This window comes from Syngnathus acus, chromosome 5 (genome assembly GCF_901709675.1).
Source record: "Syngnathus acus chromosome 5, fSynAcu1.2, whole genome shotgun sequence".
NCBI classification, from domain to species: Eukaryota; Metazoa; Chordata; class Actinopteri; order Syngnathiformes; family Syngnathidae; genus Syngnathus; species Syngnathus acus.
Window position 1 is genome coordinate 6,869,383 of NC_051091.1, and position 20,893 is coordinate 6,890,275.

Sequence of the window (20,893 nt, forward strand, 5' to 3'; positions counted from 1 at the left end):
AATCAGACCTTCCAGTATCTTTCAGCTTGAAACGTCACGACAACAGTGCAGGTGCGTCTCAAAACATTGGAATATTGTAAAAAAAAAAAAAAAAAAAAGCCCATTACATTTGAAATATTATTCATGTTACGTCACTGGTCATGTTAATAATTTCTTGCCTTTCGTCCAAAGTCAGCTTGGATATAGCATCAAGCACACTTGTGACTACAGTAATGGTAAAGAAAATGGATGGATGCATTATAGAGATTTAATAAACACGTAAGATAAAATAGATGCCGTTTTTTTTTTCTAGTCTGGGTCATTCTTCCTACTTGTATTGTACATCATTAGAGATTTGTTTATTGTCATCACGACTGAACACCTCCCCCTAGCGGTGAATCTGTGAGCTGTGTGGAAAATCTAACTTTGCATTTAATTTCATTAACATCAAATGGAAATAAAGTTCACGCTCTCAGATTTTCGTCCAAAAAATTCAGGATTTTCTTCCAAGAATCTTCCTGTGCAGCAGCGTGTGGTGCAGTGTGACCCCCCCACAAAGCGAGTACTGCAGGAGAAGCACAAGAGGGCAGCGGTCAGATATGCACGTTTCACAAGAAACACGGGAAACCAAATCGCAATTTGGTGATCTCACTTTTTTCTGGTTTGATTCTCCACACAGATATCCGTGCATGCGGTGTGTAAGGTGGCTCAATCAGGTGCCCGGCACCGGGATATGACAAACAGGTATACAGATGGGATTTACCGGATGCGTTCAGGACATGGTCAATCTGAAAAGCACATAAACTGAGCTGCGTTAACTTTAAATGTGCAGCAAAATCTACCGTGATGAGATAAATTAATATATATGTACCATGTTTGAATTCTCAATACTTGGAGAATTTTGGTCATCTTCACCCAAAATGTACATCATTGGACAGGCCAGGTTCCCTAACTGCAAGGATGAGACACATTTCAAGCGTTTTTTTTTTTTCCTCCTATTTTTTCGTTGTTGCCAAGATGATCTTCATATCACCTCCACTACGGTTCCAGGAGAGTAGTTTTTGGGTAAAGACATGTCCTTAAAGCTAAGATAGCCTGCATCATCCCGTGGCCAAAACCGCTGGGCACTGAAAATCAAGATTGAAAAGAAAACTTCACATCACCTAGAAAAGTTCAGCTGTGTTTGAGCAATTTCATAATATGAAAATTTGTTTTCCATCCCCATTCAGCAACAATGTGTTGACCTTAACCTTAACCTATGACCTTAACTGTAAACTCCGACTGTCAAATACCTTTCGGATACTTTAGGCATGCAAAAGGTTCGTGTGAGCTCCACGTTACTTCCTGCTGGGCCGTTTATACAAACCAAACAGGATGGCTGGAAAATAAATTGAAGTTTTTCAATATCAGGCAAGCAACAATCTGGTTTCTCACTGCCAACATTGCATCATGATGAATAAAGAATGAAGTTAAAGAATACCGATTGTGGCGGAGGTACCACACCACACAAAACATGAGAAGGATTTGATATGTGTAAATGTTTGCCATAACATACAATACATAACTTCGCGACGTACATTTACTTCAGAGCGAGTGGCCAATCGGAGGGCTAGGTAGACTCCATACGAGAGACCAATGACACCAATTCGATCGCCGTGGATCTGAGGATGATCCTGAAGAATATTAAACGCTTTCTGAACAAAAGAGGGTGGGGGGAGGAAAATATTAGACAGCTTTGATCACTTCATGTCAGTCATGAACATAACCTGCCGTGTGATGAAAGTTCTTGACGGAGCCTTTCTCACACTTTGAACCCATGGTGTCACCTAACTTCTTGCCTTCATATATGCATCCGCAGAGTTAACATCCAGTTGGACCATCAGATCTTTGTGTTCCATGAAGGCGACGCTGAAGCTGGCAAAGCCCCTGGATGCAAATAGGCATGAGCGGTACTCTACTAGTCCTCCACCCATACCCCACAAGTCCACCATGGCAGGAAACCTGCCTGGGCCTGCAGAGAATGTGAAACTAGGTCAGATAAATAGTGATGAAGAGTCACATTTGCGCTCACCTGGTGGTAAGAATAATGTTCCCACCACTCCATTTTGGCGAATGTCTATTCTTTGAACACCTGGTGCCATGTACCAGCGCTCAGTGGTTGCAACAGCCAGCTCAGCGCTCTCTCGCTCTCTGGGAGTCACGTGACCTTCCAGCAAGGAAATGTCCACAACGTGGGGAATCTCGACATTTTTCTTGCGCAGCCTTTGCAAAAAAAACAACAACAATAATGTTTGTGTCTGCCTGATTGACGTTTTTTGGTAGTGACTGGAAGGGATTAATTGCATTTTCCATTCATTGTTTTGGGTTGCAAGAGTGGTCAAATAACTCAATATCTCAAGGCACAACTCTATTTGTATTCAAATTTGTATGAAAAAACACCAGAGAAACAATGGGCATCTATGCTGACTATGAATTAATAATGAAAGGAGGTTGTGGCACTACAAGAAGCACTCAAACAACTCAAAACAAGACAACTTCAATGGAGATTTTTTTCCCACTTGCCTTAAACCTTCCCTTTCCCCAGGTGCTGGCTGCAGGGCCCAGAAGAGACCCATTGGCTCATGTCCCAGATATGAACCACCCACAGAATGATCCCTAGCCACTGTTGAAGGCACAAGAAGGACAGAAAAAGATCACAAGCAGCTACATCAAATGTGTGAGTAGAATTTTCATTTTAGCCAGTGAGCCATAATAAATAATTATTGAAAACAACCGCAGCTCACGATGGTTTTATTCTAAGAAAACTATGCCAATCACGTTAAAAATAATACATTTCACACAAACACAACATATTATCAATTAACAGTCTGTGTTCGACATGACTCACGGTTGACAGTGCCATCTGCACTTGTGTTATAGTGGCCAAAAGCCTCCCACAGGTCACCATCCTCACTGCGCATTTGTGCGCACAATGTAACCGGATGGTGTGGTGGCAGAAAAGCCGCCTTTATGCTGAGTGGATCGTCCACCAGGCCACGGGCTGGAGCTGCTGTCAACACAGGAGCTGGACCCGTACTGATCCATCGCATCGCTGGTGGAGACAAGTGTGTAATGTCAGGTCCTATGTGGAGGAAACGAGTTGTTTTGTGGCCATTGGAAGTTTTGAATCTGATTCTATGGCCATGACATATGGGGTCCCTCAAGGGTCACTACTTGGCCCCTTTTTGTTCTGCCTGTACATGCTACACTTGGGGCAAACTCTAATGTTGACTGATGACTATTATGGCTATGCAGATTAGCTAGCAGTGTCCTCAAATAATTACAATTCATTTTAGCTGTTGTGGTTATTATGATTATTATAAGCTCAAGAAATATTTTATTAAAAATGAATTCACAGCAATAAAAGAAACAGGAATAATCAGTTTCAGTATTTATAACTGTAAACTGCTGAGTGTGGGCAAGAGGCAGCCAGTTGCTGCCTAATCATTAACATTCACCTTGAAGTCAATGTGAGTCCAGCAACTTGTTTGCATAAACATGGTGAGGTTTCTGACTGACTATTGTGACCATCACGGAGAGGATCTCTGCATATTTCAAAAGTAAGAGTTGATTTCACTTGTGATTAATTTAAACAAATAGACAGAACCTTTGGTATTGGCAATTTGTGAATCCCAAAAGCAGGGGAAGCAGCGTCTATACATCAACGCTAAACAGTCCACTCAGCAACATGACACTTGCTGTTAGAAGCAATCCGAACAACAAAATCAAGAACATGCTTAGCTGAAACTAAGCTAAACGTGAGGCTTGAACATTTTCTTGAGCAATTATCAATATTAAAAGTATGTGCCAACACAAATGTTTGTACTGCATGCACTGTCTCTTACCTGCCGTTCGGTGCAAACAGCAATGTTTTCTGTGTAGACCAACATTTGGAGTCAGTGACTTTCCTATGAGATGCCGGCATACTGCCACTCGCACTTGAGTCCAAATCATGCTAAGTCTGTCCTGGAAATGGACATAAGTGGAGAAACAAGAAACAATCCTGTGATGTCTCCGAACTGCTTTCAATAGAGCCCCGAATGAGTTAACAATCACATCCTGGAAATCACCGAAGGGTTAATGTGCTCCTAAAGAACTTTGACACTTTACTCTCTGCAGAGTCAAAGAAAAATAAACATAATGCTTGCTGAGGAGGTCAGCTTGTAATTTTAATATATTACGAATTTGACATACATTTTACCTGTTCTCATGGGGAATTTATCATTCCCAGTCGGGTCCATGCATCCATTCATTCATTGACCTTATGAATTATAAATCTTTTTATGTGGATGATTTTATTATACTTAGAGAATTGAGCAATACTAAATAATAATAATAATAATAATAATATATCCTGACATGATATTTACTGCCAATTACTGTTCTGGTGGACCCATTACAATTAGCAAGATTCTGCATTTAGGTTGTGTGTAAAACCAAAACCTAAATGTATTGTATTATGTATAAAGTCTTACCTTAACAATATTCACAAGAATCGATTTTGTCCAGATGTTTGGGTAGGTGTAACTCCTGATAGTTATGCGTGTGAGATATCTCTGGAGAACTATGCAGGACCTGCTTTAACGTGTCAGAATGTTTTACAGTGGAAAAACCGGTAACAATCCCCTGAACTGTCTCATACACGCCCTTTTCAAGATTCAAGAGTTTTTATTTTATAACTTTTGTTTATAAAGTTATCTGCCCAACATTTGAAAAGACAAATTGCATACAACATATCACAAAATGGCCAGATAAATACAATAATAACCAATACTTAAGACTCCTGATTGCATATCAATTAATTAATATTAATGTTATTATTCATGTTGATATTATTTATTGCAATGACTCAGAGGATGAATATGAAAGATATACAGGTTAAAAAAAAAAACATGTTCAGACTTTACATCCCTAATTAGAGTTTTTTTCATTGCAGTAGAGTACGATACTTTTAACCATTCTCCACACATAAAAACAGTGTAAAAACATGAATGGCACCAATCTACAAAGCTTTTTATTGTCATTGATTGTAGTTCACACCTACCACATTAAAAAGGCATTTTACACTGTAGTAAACTATTTATCCGACTGATTAACTGTGACAAAAAAACGATACAGAAATAACGTGATCAATTAATTTCCCTGAAAAAATGTTTTATTCTGAAAGGTCGTACTAAAGTGCAAAATGTTTCTTCCGGTTCAAAAAGATTTCCGGTTCAACGTTGTGACTTGCTTGTGTTTTGGACTTGTCTCGTTGGAACGCAGGCCTGGATCTTAGCAAGCTAATGAAAAGGCGTTAAAAAGTCCTTAAATTAATGTAGTTAAACATCTTTACACATTCAGTGACTAGGTCTGTTCCGTTTTATCACTCTTTTTTTTGGGTTGAGAGATTCCGTTTTTTTCTCGTATTGAATAGCCACTCTAACTTGTATTGTTGTATAGCTAAACCAGAGTGGAAGGTATCTGCTCAATTAGCTTGAACTGAAAGGCACGCAGTCGCATTTTATTGTGTTGTATTGCATTTTATTGCGATTTACTTAGTGTGTCTTCGGCTAGTTTATTTCGAACCTCTGACCATCCCTTTCAGCATTTGATGTGTCGTTCATATTAAAGGGTATCACAAGCTCAAAATTGTTGGGAAAACAATGAACGCGCTACTATTGAAGAGACACGCAACTAATTGCTCGTCGCCTCTCTATTACATATGCAATTCAGGAGAATCCGTTTGGAGCGAAGTTTCAAGCTCTAAACCTCAGGACTGTGAGGCAGATGCCACATGTATCACAACTTGTGTGAGATGATAATAATAATACTAATTATTGTAATGAACAAGGTTTGAATGAATTACGTACTTTATACATCAAGCTGTTTTAGAGCCAAAAAGACAGCGAGCAGCTCTTATCAAGTCTGTTAAATGTAACCACGGGTTGAAAGAATGAGGACTTCTATTTAAGATATCTTCTTTTTCTTCTTCAGATTTTGCAATCGAAGCACCATGTCTGCTAACAGCCCGGCCAGCTAAAAGCTTCCTTTGGACGTGCACTTTGAGTCCACAATGGGCAGCCACTTCCGAAGCTACATCTGGGACCCTGTTCTCATTGTGCTTCAAATCATCTTGATGCAGTGCATCTACTACAGCTTTCTCGGCTTGTGGTTGGCGGGTGTGGACAGCCTGGTGCCGACACATGCTTCACTGGACCAAATCTTTAGCTATGAAGTGAGTGGGCTTCGTTTTAACCCGTTTTAAATCTGAACCGTGTTGAAATTCATACGATCGGTGACACTTGTTTTATTTTTGTCAGGTCCTTGGATTTGCACCGATGTTGGGCAGGCTGTCAATGATGGCGTTCGCTTTGAACTCTCTTACCTGGTGAGGCTTGGAGATAAAAATAATGTCCTCGTCCCTGTATTTATGGACCGTACTTTTATATAAAGAATACATGCGGCGCTCAGTGTGTTTTTATGTCTTCAGTGTGAATTAATAATGAAGGTATCTTTGCCGCAGCGCTCTGGGCTTGTGGTTCTTCATCCGACGAGGGAAGCAGTGCCTGGACTTCACCGTCACGGTGCACTTCTTCCATTTGATCATCTGTTGGATCTATAACTCTCGCTTTCCCTCCTCCTTGTCCTGGTGGCTTGTCAACTTGGCCTGCATGGCATTGATGGCAGTCATCGGAGAGTACTTGTGCATGCGGACTGAGCTCAGAGCCATTCCAGTCAATTCTGGACCCAAGTCTAACCTTTGAATTATTTTTTTTTTTTTCTTGGCACTTTGCTGAAAATGGACAGTTTGAGACATCTTGAACGAACTGCTTGAAGAAAGCAAATGTGGCACATACATCGGACTGTATATATAAGCTCCACATCAGATGGCCTATTTATTATTGAATTTCCATTCAGCTATGGACAGTTTTTCTCTGCATCTTCTCTATGAACTCGTGTGAACTGCTGCATTAGATTTCTTGGTTCTTGTTTTTTCTGGTTAAATATATTTGTTCTCAGAGGGGGGGAGGAGTGTAAACTGTTAGTCAAATGTCTTTGCATGACTGCAACCTAGTTTGAGTTGGAAACAAACATTGGAGCAATCCTCACATAACAAAACAGTAGCAGTTACTATTTTATTTAATTTTTTAAAATAAAAAGTAGTGTATAATTGAAATCAAATGTGTGAATAAGGTGTCCCCGGTCAGAGTGAATTTTACTCCCTGTGGTCAAGGTCAAATTGGGCTAGTATTTTTTTATTTTTAACCAAATGTTTTTAGCATTTTACGCAGCAAGTGTTTGTTTTCCTCTTCCCTTGTCATAATATATTCAGACAACATGAGGGCCTCTTTGGGAGGTTTTTGTCTGCTTTCAGCTGTGTCATGACAGCACAATGTCTCTGTTCCAGACAAGTCTTTGACGAGCTGCAAAAATATTTGATTGAGCGACGCAAATAGTTCTGGAGCAGTTTTAGGGCAGTCTTTCCTTCAAGCTTTTAAAACACTAGCTTAATGAATTTTGAAGTTCCTCTACGTTAACTCGTTTGACGATACAGCTTTACATAAATCCTTCTATAATTAAAGCTGTGATTTTACATTACAACTAAATTGTAATGATTTGACAAAGTGGTGATGCTATTCCAAGAAAGTTATTTTATGAGCAATGCATAAGTGTCCAGCTGGATTAAGATGAGAGGTTGACATTTTTACACTATTGCCCTCAATACTCTCTCTTACAGTCAGCCTAAACATTAACCCCGCTGCACCCAAAAAAAAAAAATCCCATACCACCCAGTATTTGAACTCTGGTTTATGTGTTATTTTAATACAAAGAAGCTGAGATATGGACCTATTATTGACATTAAAAAAAGTCTGCTTTTTTTAATAAAACACTACCAATTCACAGTGGTTGAAAGAGAGTGATTCCGAATCAGGAAACGGTGGAAGATATTCGATGTCTATGCATCAGATGCCCAAACCTATTGATGGTCCCACCGTGCTTTCGCTTCTCTGACGAGATTTCACCTTAGGCCATGATCCTTCATTTTCTTCCCCCACTGCCTCACCGCTGAAAACGTCCAGGTGGAAAGTAGCAGATGGGAACGCACTGATGGGTGCAAACCTGCTTGTTAGGGTCCTCATTACCAACGCTTTGCTGGAGGGAAGACTGAAAACAGAAACTCTGTTCTAAATGGGTCATATAGAAAAAACTTTATCTGACCCATTTCCATCATATTGATTCAACCCTTACGTTTTGCTTTCCATCTTTATTCCTCTGAAGACATCAGACTTAAGCCGTATGTTTTACAACGCTGGTGCTTTATTACAAACACATGACCGCCATATATTGCTTGTATGCTAAACAGTAGTGTGCCTTTCTAGCAGCAAACAAAAACAGATATTGAACTTTACATTCAGAGTTTTACCCTAAATTCTAATCAAATCATTGTGATGATAAAAATGATCATGCGCTCTTGAAATACACACGGAGGGATAGGAGTCATTTTGTGAAAGTGACCTTATATATTGCTCATGCTTGAGGACAATTGGATTTCTCATTACCGCATACACACAATGGATGACATCATGCTAGCACCTGCGCAACCTTAGAGAATAAATAGAAACAACCAGAAGGAGCATGCCGATTGAGAAGAAGGGAGGGTGCAAGATGGGTGACGGATGTGAGAAAGGCAGCTGATGTGCTTTGGAGTTAGTCGTACATCTTCATGCGCTCATTAGTATACGTTTATTTGCGATCAAATCATCACATCCCCCAATGATCTGAAGCACCGTCACAAAACGGTCATCATGCAAATATACGACGAGAGAGGTAACAGGAAAAAGAGATCAACTGTTGGAATACAGAACATGTTGACATTAGAAATAAATAGCGCTTCTCATTACCAGTACATTTATGAGACTATTTGTTAGTGTCAGTGGATCTATAAATGCAAATGTCCTAATTAAAACAATGCCTGTGGCAGTTTATTGACCAGAAGGGTCAAATAGTTTGGGCCGAGGTGAACCAAACTGAAACACTGATCATGACAATAAATATCACACCACTCTATAATTAAATTTACAATGTGTGAAAAAAAATACATGTAATGTAGATGAGTCAGTGTGTCAAACATTTCAATGGAGAAGCTAAGATTTTGTATTGTTTTGGTCTTACCATAAATTTTGTACCTAATTTTTTAAAAGTACTATGAAAGCACTTTTTATATTAAAAAATGTATTTTGAAAATACTGTTACATTACAAAAGCAGCTTCTATTGCTTTGACAATATCACAAATTTGACTTGCCTATGTAAACATTTGGTGAGCAAATACAGTTCAAAACAATGTAAAAATGACACTTTTTGGCATGTCAAAAGGATCTATGGAACTTCACTCACAACAGATGTGCTGCGAAAAAGGCTTTTGTAAAAAGCTTGATTGTCATGGCCAAACTACTTTAAAAGGAGGGGCTACTGCTTGCTATTTATTTCAACATTGTTAGAATGTTCCTTTCCTGGCAAAAATTCTCAGAATCTTTATTTCAACTTTAACATGTCCCTGGAGGGCATTGAAATATTACTTTGATAAAGAAACTAAATTGTATGATAGCATTAGAAGAATTCCTAATATTTGACAGGCCAATAATAATTAAGGCTAATCCTCCTCCTGAATTCCTTTCAACTTCATGAAAATTAAAATTTGATTTAAAAAATGCTGCTAACACACACGGTGAGAATGAGCACTCGTATAAAATCATGCGAATTTCATGAAGCGATCATAGCTTTGCACTAAATGATGTTACAATATATTGTAAATACGCTTAGCTTAGCACAAAGAAGTAGGTAGCGATAGCAAATCCCTTAAGCGTTTCTATCTCCAGGTATAAAATGCATGGCCAGCATCCGACAGCAAACGTAATGCACAAAGCTAAGCAACAAGCTAACTGTTGGCAATATTGAGCGTACAGAACGAGAGGAACCGTTTGCTGAATGTTAAACTCTTCAACTAAAAGTACATGGTGCTTTGATTTAAAAGTCACTTCATTGGTGTGACCACTACATCATTTTGACAATTTGATTTCCAAGATGAGTTTGACTATAACTGAAGATACTAAGGTCACGATAATCATTGTCGCATTCCTTGGCTTTAGGTTGTGCTCGCGAGGACTGAGCCCGATAGAAACTGTGGCCTCACTCTTCCCATCTCCTTCCTCCTCGTCGTCAGCGCCCGCCTTTACATGAAGGACCATCTGGGCCCGGTGGTGAGCAACATGGCCGTTAGCGGCAGGGTCAACGCCGCTACAGGTGACCTCATGCTTGGACTCGAGCTGGGGCTACACAGATCAAACAAGCTTCCCTGGAAACGCATCTTTCGGGAGTCCTGCCTCAGAGTCTCCCAGATGGAACTGACTTCCTGCTGGCAGTCAGACAGCGCCGTCAGGGCACACGTGTGGAAAGCTTCCCAGTGGCTGCGGCAAACAAAGCATCATCAGATCAGCACCGCCAATCATCTACCTTATTATCCACAATTCATCCCTGCTGGCTGTCGCCGATTCAGTTACTTGTCAATAATCCATCACGGCGATGGATACGGCGGCTCGCGGTAAGTCAAATTGAGCTTTAACTACCATGGTAACCGCTTCCCAGCGAGAAACAATATCACTGATGTTATTGCGAGAGTAAATTCCTCAACAGAAAGCTCATGTGTAAATCACTGTCTAAACCGGTGGTGGAGTGCAATAACAATGACAAAACAGACCCTGGAATTTCATTACCACTCCAGCAGAGTCATAAATTATTTAGATGAGTGGCTCAGTGTCTCAGCACCATACTGGATGTCTTCCTCCTCCCGGATGATGGACTGCGCTCTTTGCTTTTGTCACGAGATGCCGAGCTTTCCTTGCATTTGCATTATTCTGCTCAGTCATGGATCTTACTGATAAAAATGAACTCTTTACACTCTCCATCTAATGAAATCTGACACTGGAGCTGATCGAGAACTCTCCTTTTACAAACAGTTGTCATTTAAAAATGCTCTTTATAATAGCGGTTTTAGATCACAGTGCACTGCGTTGCCAAATTTGCCCCCCGGCCCAAAAGCTAAAAAAAGAAGCAGAGAAAAATCGATATGGTGCTGCAGTTGTACACCTTAGAAATTGTATTCACATTTGATCTATTTTCACGTTTCATCTTGTGTCACCTGCACACAGCCGCCACTCCCCTTTCGCTGGTCACGTTTTCCTGATAGTTGTCCATGCTCTCCCCCAGCTCCAGGACACAATCAGAGAAGTCCTTGTAAACGTTGTCACAATTCACATCTGATGAATCCACCAGCATGGAGATGGAAAGGATCACTGAAATACACATGCAGGTGACATCTTGTTACCACAGAGAGCGCAATTGAATCTTGATGAGGATATTAGACGAGATTCAAACCCAGAACCTCTAAACTGTGAGGCAGATGTGTCGACCATTATGACGCTTGATAATGTTTCACAAAAAAAGGTTGACTGAGATTATAATTCTTTCTAAATGTGTCCCACATCTCCACTTGACACTTCTGAAGAGCTCATACATAAATAATTCTCGGGTTTAATTGAATCAAATCACTTGGGCAACATCATTTGAACTTCACTCACCCCCCTCGAAATGCAGAAGGACATTTTGGAAGGACCAAGTAAAAAGAAGCATTCGCTAACGGGCATTTAAAAAAAAAAAACTTACTGCGCCTGCTTGCGTTTTTTTAATCTCTGCGTGTACTCCATCGACCACATGTCTCATGTAACGTTCCCGTCAGGCGTGTACAGCACTGATGTCACACTTATGGCTGCACGCAGGAAGATGTATAAAAATAAAAAAATACGACAGCACGGAGATGTCTTACCTAAGGCAAAGCCGAGGATCTCCCCGGTCTTGGTCGACGTGAACAATCCCATGTCATCCCATTTCACGCTCCGTGATGCGATCGTTAATCGGATTAGAGGAACCTGGAGTAACAAAAAGAAGGCGCTGGGAAAATTAGCTGCTCATATTTTGACACGAGTCGTGTTTCAGTACAAGAGTGTAAAAAAAAAAAAAAAAAAAAAGAAACAATCGGTGGGTGTGTGCACAAAGCCCTTCCCTGCTCCGGTCGATGACGTTGTCTCTCCCCTCCGACGGAAAAATGAGCTAACCGCCCCCCTTTCGGAAGCGGGCAGCCCCCTCCCTCCTCCATCCTTGCCTCCTCCATCTCTCCCTCCTGCAACCTTGATACATCACAGATTAATCACGCTGCTTCATCTTTTTATCAGCTCATCTCCATGCAGGATGTGTAAATAAAAGATCAAAAGACTTGCTAAACCTGTATGCCACAAAACAAAAACATCTTTTTTTTCTTTTTTTTTTGGTAAAATTTATTTTTCTCCAAAAAGTCTTTCAACAAAGTCTGTAACCCCTTCAAGACACATTTCGGAATCATCCAACGACCTGTAGAAAAACCTTTTTTTGTTCGAATTGCAGCTGCCATCACTCTGCTATCTTTGAAATGTCACTTCAAGGACACAATGTAGTGTTGTTTTTTTTAAAATCACAATTGCATTGCATTGTTGCACACTGACTATAAAGATTCTAATTCAAATGGCTTTTTTGAAGGTCCTATGAAATGGCACGGACAGATAAGGCTGATAACTGTATCACATACAGATGCTGAGATGCTTTCAGCCATACCCATTTCCTGTGTACTCACACAGAAACATTCATCGTTACAAAAAAAAACAAAAAAAACTTAAACTGAACAATCAGTACAGATAGTGTCAAGATGTCAACGCTAAGAGCAGCGGAGCAGAAATTGAAACAAGTCCAAACACTGTCATTCATCACGCATCAGACATGTGCGAGGAAATGAGCTTCGAAATCCTCGTGGACTTTATGTTGACTGAAGGAGAGGCAACAGCTTTATTGATCCGCTCCGGCTGCCCGCTTGGTTCGTTTCCGTGGTGAGTTTTTTGGAGAAGCTTTGTCTGAGAGATAGAAAGCAGAAATTAGGATCAAATTTCCTCAATTACATTATAGTTGGAGAAAAAAAAAAAAAAAAAAGAACTTACTCATGGCATTGAGAGTCTCCTGAGGAATCCAGCTGATGTCCACATCGTTCTTCCCAACAGTGCCCTTCTCGAACTTTACTGAGATTCTCTTTTTCTGAAAAACAAAATTCACAACCTTCCTCATATAAGGAAAAAAATCCAACAGTAGAGTACCAGGGGAATTTCTGAATTCAAATCGTAGAATTGATTTAAAAATACTTACCGTCCGTGATTCCAGAACCTGGTACATCGCAAAGAGCATCAGCACCACTAGCCCGCTGAGGAAGATGTACATAAACACTCTGCAAAAGAACATAACGCAGCCATTAGCCTAAGTCTGGGAAATGTTTCTTAAGATACATACATTTTATGAACCAATAGAAAGGTGGGAGGCATCACAAGCGGATGAGCTTCTTGCACTAAAAATCTGACAACTCCAATTTCACACCTCCTTTTACAGTTTGGTAGGACAACACTTTAGGGAAATGCAAGCTGGCTCTGTGGGCATTAATTGTGAAATAAGACTTGATGGAATGGGAGCATTATTTCTTTTCAAATTCAAATATCTATGAAAAAAAGGACAAAAGAGGAATGCCTTACGTTTCACCATCCAGTCCTTCTTCTTTATCAACGATGGTGACAGTCTGGTTGTAAATGGCGGTTTGAAAGACTGAGCCCTGAAGAACAATCACAAACATTCAGTATGAACAAAAGATAGCGATTTCATCTTTTTTTTGTGATGATGTGGTCGTCGGTGCAAAAAAAAAAGGACATAATGACAAATACTGTACTGGCTCACCTGAGTGTCGTGATAGTTGAGGAGGATAACGAGACCGAATGGACGACCGGCCATGGGCTGAGCTGGGATGAAAGAATATTCGAAGGAGGCCTGCGCGCCCGGTTGAACCACCGTACTCAGAGGCAAAGCTGTGAACTACGCAATCAAATAAAACCTATTAGGATACGAGGTGGTCATTCTGAAAAAAATATCGTTACTTCCTGATCTGACTTACATTCTGAATGTAGAATTGGAAGTCCTGGGGATAACGGAAAGAGGCCTCCAAGGACTCAACGGTGAAATCCTGACTGCCCTTGTTGGTGAAACCCACTAGGAATCTCACAATCTCATTGGCAGGAAACTCTAAAGGATTTATTTACATAAGGAGATGAGTATTAGAGTGCAATGCTGAACCAAAGAAAAACCGACTCACCTTCTCCTGTCGTGAAGACGATGGTTGTGTCGGCATCAGTGTGAGATGTTAACAATTTCTCATCCGCGTCAGAGTCATCGTCGTCATCTCCTTCCTGACATACAATTGTGTTATTAGAGGTCCATTGGAAAATAATACCTCTCAGTTTTTTTTTTTACATACAGAGCTTTGGATCTGATCTTCCTCCACCGGCACCTCTTCTTCGTCATCTTCTTCTTCCTCATCAACAGATGCATCTGGGTCAATGTCCTCAGAAGATTCAGTGTTGGCAGACACTCTCCCTGCACAACAATAAAGACATTTTAGATTTTTATTCTCATAATTTTGTACATATAGTGATTTGCAACAGAGCAGTTTGATTAGATGCACACACTCGCTAGTCACCTGCAAAATATTCATCTTAAGGTAATGGAGACAATGTATGCTTAGTTCTTGTAAACATTTGCAGCTACTTTGAGCATACTACAAACATTTTTTTCCATAGATGCATGCATGATAATCACTAATTCAAATCTGGAGGTTATTCATATTGCAAAAATATAAAATTGAGGATAAGTACTGGAAGTCACAATGGAATTTAATTTTTTTTATATTTTATTCACTTTATAAAAAGAATATTTGGACAAATTTACACTGCAGCAGAGTAGGGCAGCTTGACCTATGACGTCAGATAACCCTCCAAATTGTATTTCACCTATGGTGACGTGTCCCATCAGGCGTGTTGCTCCATCGACACACTTCAAGTTTAAAGAGATGAATTTAAAACATCTGCGTACTTGCTGGCGAATAAATTCAAGTGTGCGTGTCCGCGCATGTGGGAAATCCTCACGTTTAACGCTAGCAGACGTCGATAACTTTCATTCATTCATTCCGAATGAGCGCTTGTAAACTAGTAGACGATCAATAATATCCATGAAGTTGATCGTTTCAGATCATGAAGAAAAGTAGTTTAGAATGCACACGGCCGACTGGCTTCACATCTTCTCATGGGAAATATGCCACGTCGATATGTTTGACAGTCTTATTCGCATTTTAACTGTACAAAAAGAAATTATACGGTCTAAAAATACCTTACCCATAGATATCAAGCCGCAGGGGAAAGCCAGGAGGAGCAACAGCAACATTTTTGATCCGAAAGTAAACATTTTTGGAGCGAGTTTGCAGACTGAAGTTAGTTACACATCAGCGTTCTGCAGAAGAGAGAGACGCGGTTGGAAGGGGCGTGGCTGGAGAGAGTTTAGACCCGCCCATCGACTATCCTTGGAGAAGGGGGGGGGGGGGGGGGGGGTCAGACATTATTTTACTGCCTGGCGGTTCGGCACAAGCGGATTTTCAATATTTATTCTTTTTTTTTTGGGGGGGGGGGGGCATGTTGACACGCCTACCCCAGAATGTTGTTAATTGCTAATTAATTCTTTTGCTCCGATGAATGGCACGGTCATGAACATGCAGAAACCACACAGGAAGGGTTAGGCCTTGATTCAAACCAATTTCAGACCTGTTGGGTGTAACCACTTTTAACACCCTGCTACCCAAGTATATCCTGGTGAATAACCTCCCAAATCTCTGCTAGCATCAATTATCAAATGTCTGAAATGCTGCCGAAACCCAATGTTATACTTTAGTCACCCCTTTTTTTCCCCTGCACCTTCTTTTGTTGATCTTGTAAATTAAGCCAGATTTTATGCTCAATCTTTATTTTTCAACATGGTGTTATTCTCAGTTTGTGGTTTTCTGCCAAAGCTCACATCCTGTCTAACAGTTTTTCGTGCTCAGCGTGCCTACTCAGAAGACAGTCGCAGCTTGCAAGTCACCATTGAAATTAGTCAGCGCAGATAAACTGCTTGTGATCACAGAATCATCAACATGTCAAACTGTTCTTGTTGCCTATTCACAAGTGGTAAGTCTTGAAATAGATATTACTCATGTCATAATCTCGATCATTAAGTGTAGATCTAAGCTATATTGCGAAAGTTTTGCTTTTACAAAGATTACTATGTTCCGTTTTGGTGTGTTAATTTACAGTGTTGTGTATTGCATTGTTGGAGGGTGCATGGTTAACTTTTATTCAACCTGTGCATGCCTTATTTAAAGTGTGTCGCATGTTTGTGTGTGGTCATTGTTGTCTCATTCTTGCTCTTTTTTGAAACACTAAAAGCTCAACACAAAAACTGGCAAAATTATGAAATAGGTTAGCCAATGAATAATCCCGCAAGTAAAATGTTTATTTGCGTAATAATTTTTCTCATATAATGTATTATATATAATGAATCTGTAATCAAGTCATTTCTGTTCTCTCCTTTGCCAGATGGTTCTGGCTTCTGCTTCTGGGTGATCAGTGGATTACTGATACTGTCATTTTCTTGCAATATTATTTTTTGTGTTTTAAAATTATGTTGCTCAGGTAATCAATTTATTTGCCTTTAAAACAGTTCAACAAATGTATTTTGGTCATCTAATATTTCATTTGTTCCTCTGTATGCTTCATCAGAGAACAAAAAATGTTGGTCAAGACAAAGGTATTTAAATTTTGCCTAATCCAAATAATATAGGATATTTGTATTTCTAAAACTGCAACCCTCGATCAAAAACACATTTCTTTTATGTGCTGTTTAGTCAGAGTGTCCAACAGATGAGTGATAATCCAATATATGGAAACGTCAGCTGTATGCAAACTAGTAAGTCATTTTGGGAATTTTCCTCTTGCATTCTGGATTTGTGTCGACTTTCAACATTTCGTTCTCAGGTGCAACTGAAATTTCTGAAACCAATCCTTCACGCTTGACAGTCAGTTCGTCATCTCTGCAAGATCCACTGAGCCCAAGCCCTGACTCGCAGGTTTATTTTTTTTTTTATACAACTTTATTGCAAAAACAACGAAAAGGAAGTTAGCACATTACCATCACCATGTAGTTGAAAATAAAATTAAGTGAAGCAATTACATAGGGATCCTCTTTATTTTCTCTTTTCAGCCACAAAGTCCAGACTGTTACGCCAACCTGGACCTAAAGAGCTCCAAGAACAAGTCTGCTGGCAGTTCTCCTCTGGTTGAATACTCAGTCGTGTTTCAGTCCGATGCAGTGGGAAAGAAAGGCAAAAAAAACGCGCATTCAGATACTACCGTGACGGATGTGTATGCTTCTGTGCAAACCAAGCGCACCAAAACTGACGACAACGCAGACATTGCGCAATATTATGCTAATCGTGTTTGAGAAGAGCCGTGGCAGGTCGAACTGTCAACTTCTAACCACAAGGTGGCACTGTTGATCATTTATTGGTTGATGTCCTTGAGGTTAAAACGGCCATGGCATAGTGAAGTTCATATATGCCAAATGATATGTTTAAACGTAAACTCAAAACTTACCTTTAGACCTAGTCTTTAGTCTCGTTCTATTTTCAAATGTAATTGAAAGATTGTTTTCATCTTTTTTAAAGTGAACTTTTTGCTTTTATTTTGTGCTTAGCTTTTAGTGATCATATTTTTATAGCTCTTGATTCGCCATTTGTCTTATTTTGTATCATTCATTTTACTCTTAATCTCATCAATTTTATCTTGAATAATCAACCCCATTCAAACCAATATTTTAAAATAGATAGATAAATAAATATATATATATATTATTTAGTTCACTCTTGATTTTGTATGTTCTTAGCTCTCTTTTCGGTCCCTGCTGTATGTGTGTAAATATTGCATGAATTTGGCAAACACGTTATGTGACCTAGTAATACAATGTTTGTGCAAAACACATACTGAACAAATAAATACCGATTGACTACAAGTAAAATAAATGTGTTGTAATAAAATTGGTATTTTGGTGTACAGAATTATCTTTTTTATTGTGATACAGCAGGAGAGGAGAAAACGTTCCTCTAGGGATTAAAGGGCAATTCCCCGAGTTGATATTTTGTTAACCTTAACCTGTCACCTGCATGAATTGTTATTATCTTCCCTTATCTGATAAAATTGATTACATATACAAGGAGTTATTAGTAGCAAATGAGCGGGTATGAGATCAGACAGCCGTGAGCACACGTCACCATGAACAGATCAACAAGTTTCCAGTATGTCTGCCAGCATTGGTGATAGTGTTGGAAGGGGTCCTGACTCTATATGCCATCTTTGTCACTTATGACGACGCCAATGTCAATCAGCTTTCTTATTCACTTGTTTGCCTGCTACTTCTACTTGTGGTGTCCCGCCCGGCCCTCAGTATTCTGGCCCTCCTTCACCTCTGCGCTTACCTTAAGAGCCGACGATCAACATCGAGCGATCTTGCACACTTTTATCAGTCTGAGCTCATCCACTGTCATGGCGTTCGCACTTTCCGCAGTGTTCAATAAGAGATGCAAGCTCACATTGGCCGACATCCAGAACGTGACTTTGGCAGGTGGTGTGACAGTTGGAGCGTCAGTGGACATGATGATTTCTCCTTCAGCCGCCTACACTTTGGCATCATGGGCTGTGTCGCTTGTTTGTTTATTTTTTTAAATAAAAGTCTCTCAGGCCCTTTCTGGCATGAAGTAAGAAGATCCAGGACCAGTGTGGAATTCACAATCTGCACAGACTGGAATCTCTGGCATCTTGCTAGCAACCAAGGAAGCCTATGGACCCAGCATGTACTAGACCTTTTCCCACCGCATTCCACCTGAGGAAAATCCAAAGCTGCTGGAGCTTCAGATGCTGATCCTCAGGTTGAAGCCAGGCTTACGGTGTACAGCACAAAAGCATGCCTTAATATGCCTCCAGATTTTAATGGACTGGAAGATATCAAGAACTCTCTAACCTGCAATAACATTGATGTCAATAAAAATAAATTTGCTCCATAAAGTCTGATCAACCACACTGATGCTTCACCGTTATCTATTATATCTGATGTGAATCATTCAAAGCGTAATCTTCTAATAGGTGTGTGTTATCAATCATTATGACTGTTGTTTCTATGTAGTTAATAAATGCTTATTAAGGTAAATGTGCAGACCCTTTTTTTTAAACACTTAAACATTAAATAACATAGATTTGTGGTATTGTTCATCCATTTTTATTCTATACGTCATTTGAGATGCGTATTTAGGTTTCATGGTGAAAATGTGTACAATAAACCACAGTTTGAAGATTTGAGGCTAATACGACACCTAAGTATTACTTAATCATCAGTCGCCTTTTCCTTTTGATGAAAAATGGCTGCTTATTATCTGCATTTCAAAGGTGATACCACTACATGTGTGCGATAATACTGTATGCTTTGCCACCTCACCTACAAACTAAATTTGAAAGTTCAAAAAGTGACTATATGTACTGCTTGGGTCATGAACTGATTTAACACTGATCCGTTTGATTACTGTAAATTTTAGTATCTCAGTAGCTAGCAAAGTTGCGAGAGTATGTTAGAATTAAAATCATTTTAATATGTAGTCTACCTGGATAAGCTTAGAGAGATTACAATGATGTATTCACATAAATGAATGTCACTAGTTATAAATGATTACAGTTCATTAATAATAATGATTAAAAACGATATTTTGAAGAAATGTTTTTACCGAAGTGTATATCAAACTGGAAGGCCCTTGCAATAGTCAGTACTCAAGAAGTAGCTCTCAATTTGAAAAATATTGGTGACCCATGATCTCCCTTTTATTTATATAATCTTTAAGTCAGAGCTGATGATCTAAATCGTTATCTAATCAATAAGTGTGCTCTATTCATCCCAGTCCACATTCCAGTCAGACTCGAACCCTGCACCTCTGAGGCGGCTGTGCTAACCAGTGTACCATCATATTGTAATGAAATAAAATAATACGATTAAATTGACATGATTTATGGATAGAATTTGGGCACTAAAAATACAGTATTATACAATATTGTGATACTGTATCAAGTATCAATGTCATGCAATAAATACTTGTGTGTAAAATTGTAAATACGGTTGTAAAACATAGTTTCTGCAGATAGTTGTGTTTCTATCTAAGTTCATTATCATTCAAAATATTGCACTGTAAATACAAGGAAGCTTGTGACGTGTGTATCATCTGGTTTAACACTGGTGATGACTATTATTGCCACAAATGTTCTTTTGAGGAATGTTGCATTATCAGGCTTGGAAATATCCGGTAAGAAGCATGAAATGTATTAGCGATGGTAGAACGTTTTTAACGCACCTATGTAGAGTAAACTGGACATTTTAGCATGCTGCGCGTTTTTAAGGACTGCACACGACAAGAATATGAAATAATCTTTAAAATGATCTATTACTACATGTCGGAAATTCACTGGCCAAAATTCAGACCTAAATTAGATTAGTCTTCGTGCTTTTATTAAATGACTGACTGATTGTTCTTCTCCTCATCTAATCAATGACTTAGTGTGGGTGGCAATACAAGTCTCTTTTTCAAGATTCAATTTTGGTTTGTAGGTAAGGTGCATTATTATCTCACACAGTGGCGTTATCTTCCGGAAGCCGATGATAAGCAGTCGCGCTTCATCAAAGGAAATGGGGTACTGATGATGAAAGTGAGATATTTGCATAAAAGCAGCCACGCAACCTTCCAACTGTGCACCTACTTATACTCTGCACTACTTAGTTTTACTGTAAGGACTCAATAAATAAACTAGACTGATTAACGAA

General features: G+C 39.5%; 4 protein-coding genes across 10 annotated transcripts; 1 reads left to right on the forward strand and 3 right to left on the reverse strand.

Annotated features, from left to right (window-relative positions):
• Positions 1 to 227: 227 nt before the first annotated feature.
• LOC119123619 (peroxisomal succinyl-coenzyme A thioesterase-like) lies at positions 228 to 4,641 on the reverse strand. 6 transcript variants are annotated; one of them, XM_037252860.1, is made up of 12 exons: positions 4,494 to 4,641; positions 3,864 to 3,984; positions 2,867 to 3,070; positions 2,542 to 2,641; positions 2,051 to 2,241; positions 1,818 to 1,990; positions 1,557 to 1,673; positions 1,272 to 1,357; positions 1,013 to 1,106; positions 851 to 931; positions 632 to 767; positions 228 to 544 (listed from the first exon to the last, which is right to left on the reverse strand). In XM_037252860.1, the coding sequence occupies exons 2-12, from the start codon at positions 3,970 to 3,972 to the stop codon at positions 444 to 446; spliced, it is 1,392 nt and encodes a 463-aa protein (XP_037108755.1). In that variant the 5' UTR covers positions 3,973 to 3,984; positions 4,494 to 4,641; the 3' UTR covers positions 228 to 443. The 6 variants fall into 6 exon arrangements, with proteins under 6 accessions (XP_037108755.1, XP_037108752.1, XP_037108753.1 ...); XM_037252857.1 differs by having other exon boundaries at positions 2,867 to 3,100; XM_037252858.1 differs by having other exon boundaries at positions 2,867 to 3,100; positions 3,864 to 3,995; positions 4,494 to 4,620.
• A 572-nt stretch (positions 4,642 to 5,213) lies between these two features.
• On the forward strand, positions 5,214 to 7,904 carry sys1 (SYS1 golgi trafficking protein). Of its 2 annotated transcripts, none has more exons than XM_037252908.1 (4): positions 5,214 to 5,368; positions 5,995 to 6,235; positions 6,321 to 6,388; positions 6,524 to 7,904. In XM_037252908.1, the coding sequence occupies exons 2-4, from the start codon at positions 6,074 to 6,076 to the stop codon at positions 6,762 to 6,764; spliced, it is 471 nt and encodes a 156-aa protein (XP_037108803.1). In that variant the 5' UTR covers positions 5,214 to 5,368; positions 5,995 to 6,073; the 3' UTR covers positions 6,765 to 7,904. The 2 variants fall into 2 exon arrangements, with proteins under 2 accessions (XP_037108803.1, XP_037108804.1); XM_037252909.1 differs by having other exon boundaries at positions 5,233 to 5,295.
• A 393-nt stretch (positions 7,905 to 8,297) lies between these two features.
• LOC119123645 (neuritin-like) lies at positions 8,298 to 12,149 on the reverse strand. Its single transcript, XM_037252911.1, has 3 exons — positions 11,883 to 12,149; positions 11,199 to 11,352; positions 8,298 to 10,467 (listed from the first exon to the last, which is right to left on the reverse strand). The coding sequence occupies exons 1-3, from the start codon at positions 11,932 to 11,934 to the stop codon at positions 10,233 to 10,235; spliced, it is 441 nt and encodes a 146-aa protein (XP_037108806.1). The 5' UTR covers positions 11,935 to 12,149; the 3' UTR covers positions 8,298 to 10,232.
• Positions 12,150 to 12,372: 223 nt separating this feature from the next.
• Positions 12,373 to 15,489, reverse strand: LOC119123633 (translocon-associated protein subunit alpha-like). The gene is made up of 9 exons (XM_037252896.1): positions 15,346 to 15,489; positions 14,433 to 14,551; positions 14,271 to 14,364; positions 14,073 to 14,200; positions 13,859 to 13,993; positions 13,660 to 13,736; positions 13,283 to 13,361; positions 13,081 to 13,174; positions 12,373 to 12,996 (listed from the first exon to the last, which is right to left on the reverse strand). Exons 1-9 carry the CDS (start codon positions 15,413 to 15,415, stop codon positions 12,932 to 12,934), a joined length of 861 nt encoding a protein of 286 aa, XP_037108791.1. The 5' UTR covers positions 15,416 to 15,489; the 3' UTR covers positions 12,373 to 12,931.
• Positions 15,490 to 20,893: the final 5,404 nt, after the last annotated feature.

Coding starts and splice junctions, on each gene's coding strand:
- LOC119123633 (XM_037252896.1), bottom strand. CDS start 15,415: ATGTTTACTTTCGGATCAAAAATGTTGCTGTTGCTCCTCCTGGCTTTC. Junction 14,201..14,270: donor CGTCTTCACGACAGGAGAAG/GTGAGTCGGTTT, acceptor TAAATCCTTTAG/AGTTTCCTGCCAATGAGATT. Junction 13,737..13,858: donor TCAACTATCACGACACTCAG/GTGAGCCAGTAC, acceptor ATTGTTCTTCAG/GGCTCAGTCTTTCAAACCGC.
- LOC119123645 (XM_037252911.1), bottom strand. CDS start 11,934: ATGGGATTGTTCACGTCGACCAAGACCGGGGAGATCCTCGGCTTTGCC. Junction 11,353..11,882: donor GATCCTCGGCTTTGCCTTAG/GTAAGACATCTC, acceptor TGTGTATTTCAG/TGATCCTTTCCATCTCCATG. Junction 10,468..11,198: donor GGAGTGGCGGCTGTGTGCAG/GTGACACAAGAT, acceptor TGTTTGCCGCAG/CCACTGGGAAGCTTTCCACA.
- LOC119123619 (XM_037252857.1), bottom strand. CDS start 3,972: ATGATTTGGACTCAAGTGCGAGTGGCAGTATGCCGGCATCTCATAGGA. Junction 1,674..1,817: donor CTGCGGATGCATATATGAAG/GCAAGAAGTTAG, acceptor TCTTTTGTTCAG/AAAGCGTTTAATATTCTTCA. Junction 1,107..1,271: donor ATGCCTAAAGTATCCGAAAG/GTATTTGACAGT, acceptor CTTGATTTTCAG/TGCCCAGCGGTTTTGGCCAC.
- sys1 (XM_037252908.1), top strand. CDS start 6,074: ATGGGCAGCCACTTCCGAAGCTACATCTGGGACCCTGTTCTCATTGTG. Junction 6,236..6,320: donor ACCAAATCTTTAGCTATGAA/GTGAGTGGGCTT, acceptor TATTTTTGTCAG/GTCCTTGGATTTGCACCGAT. Junction 6,389..6,523: donor GCTTTGAACTCTCTTACCTG/GTGAGGCTTGGA, acceptor TCTTTGCCGCAG/CGCTCTGGGCTTGTGGTTCT.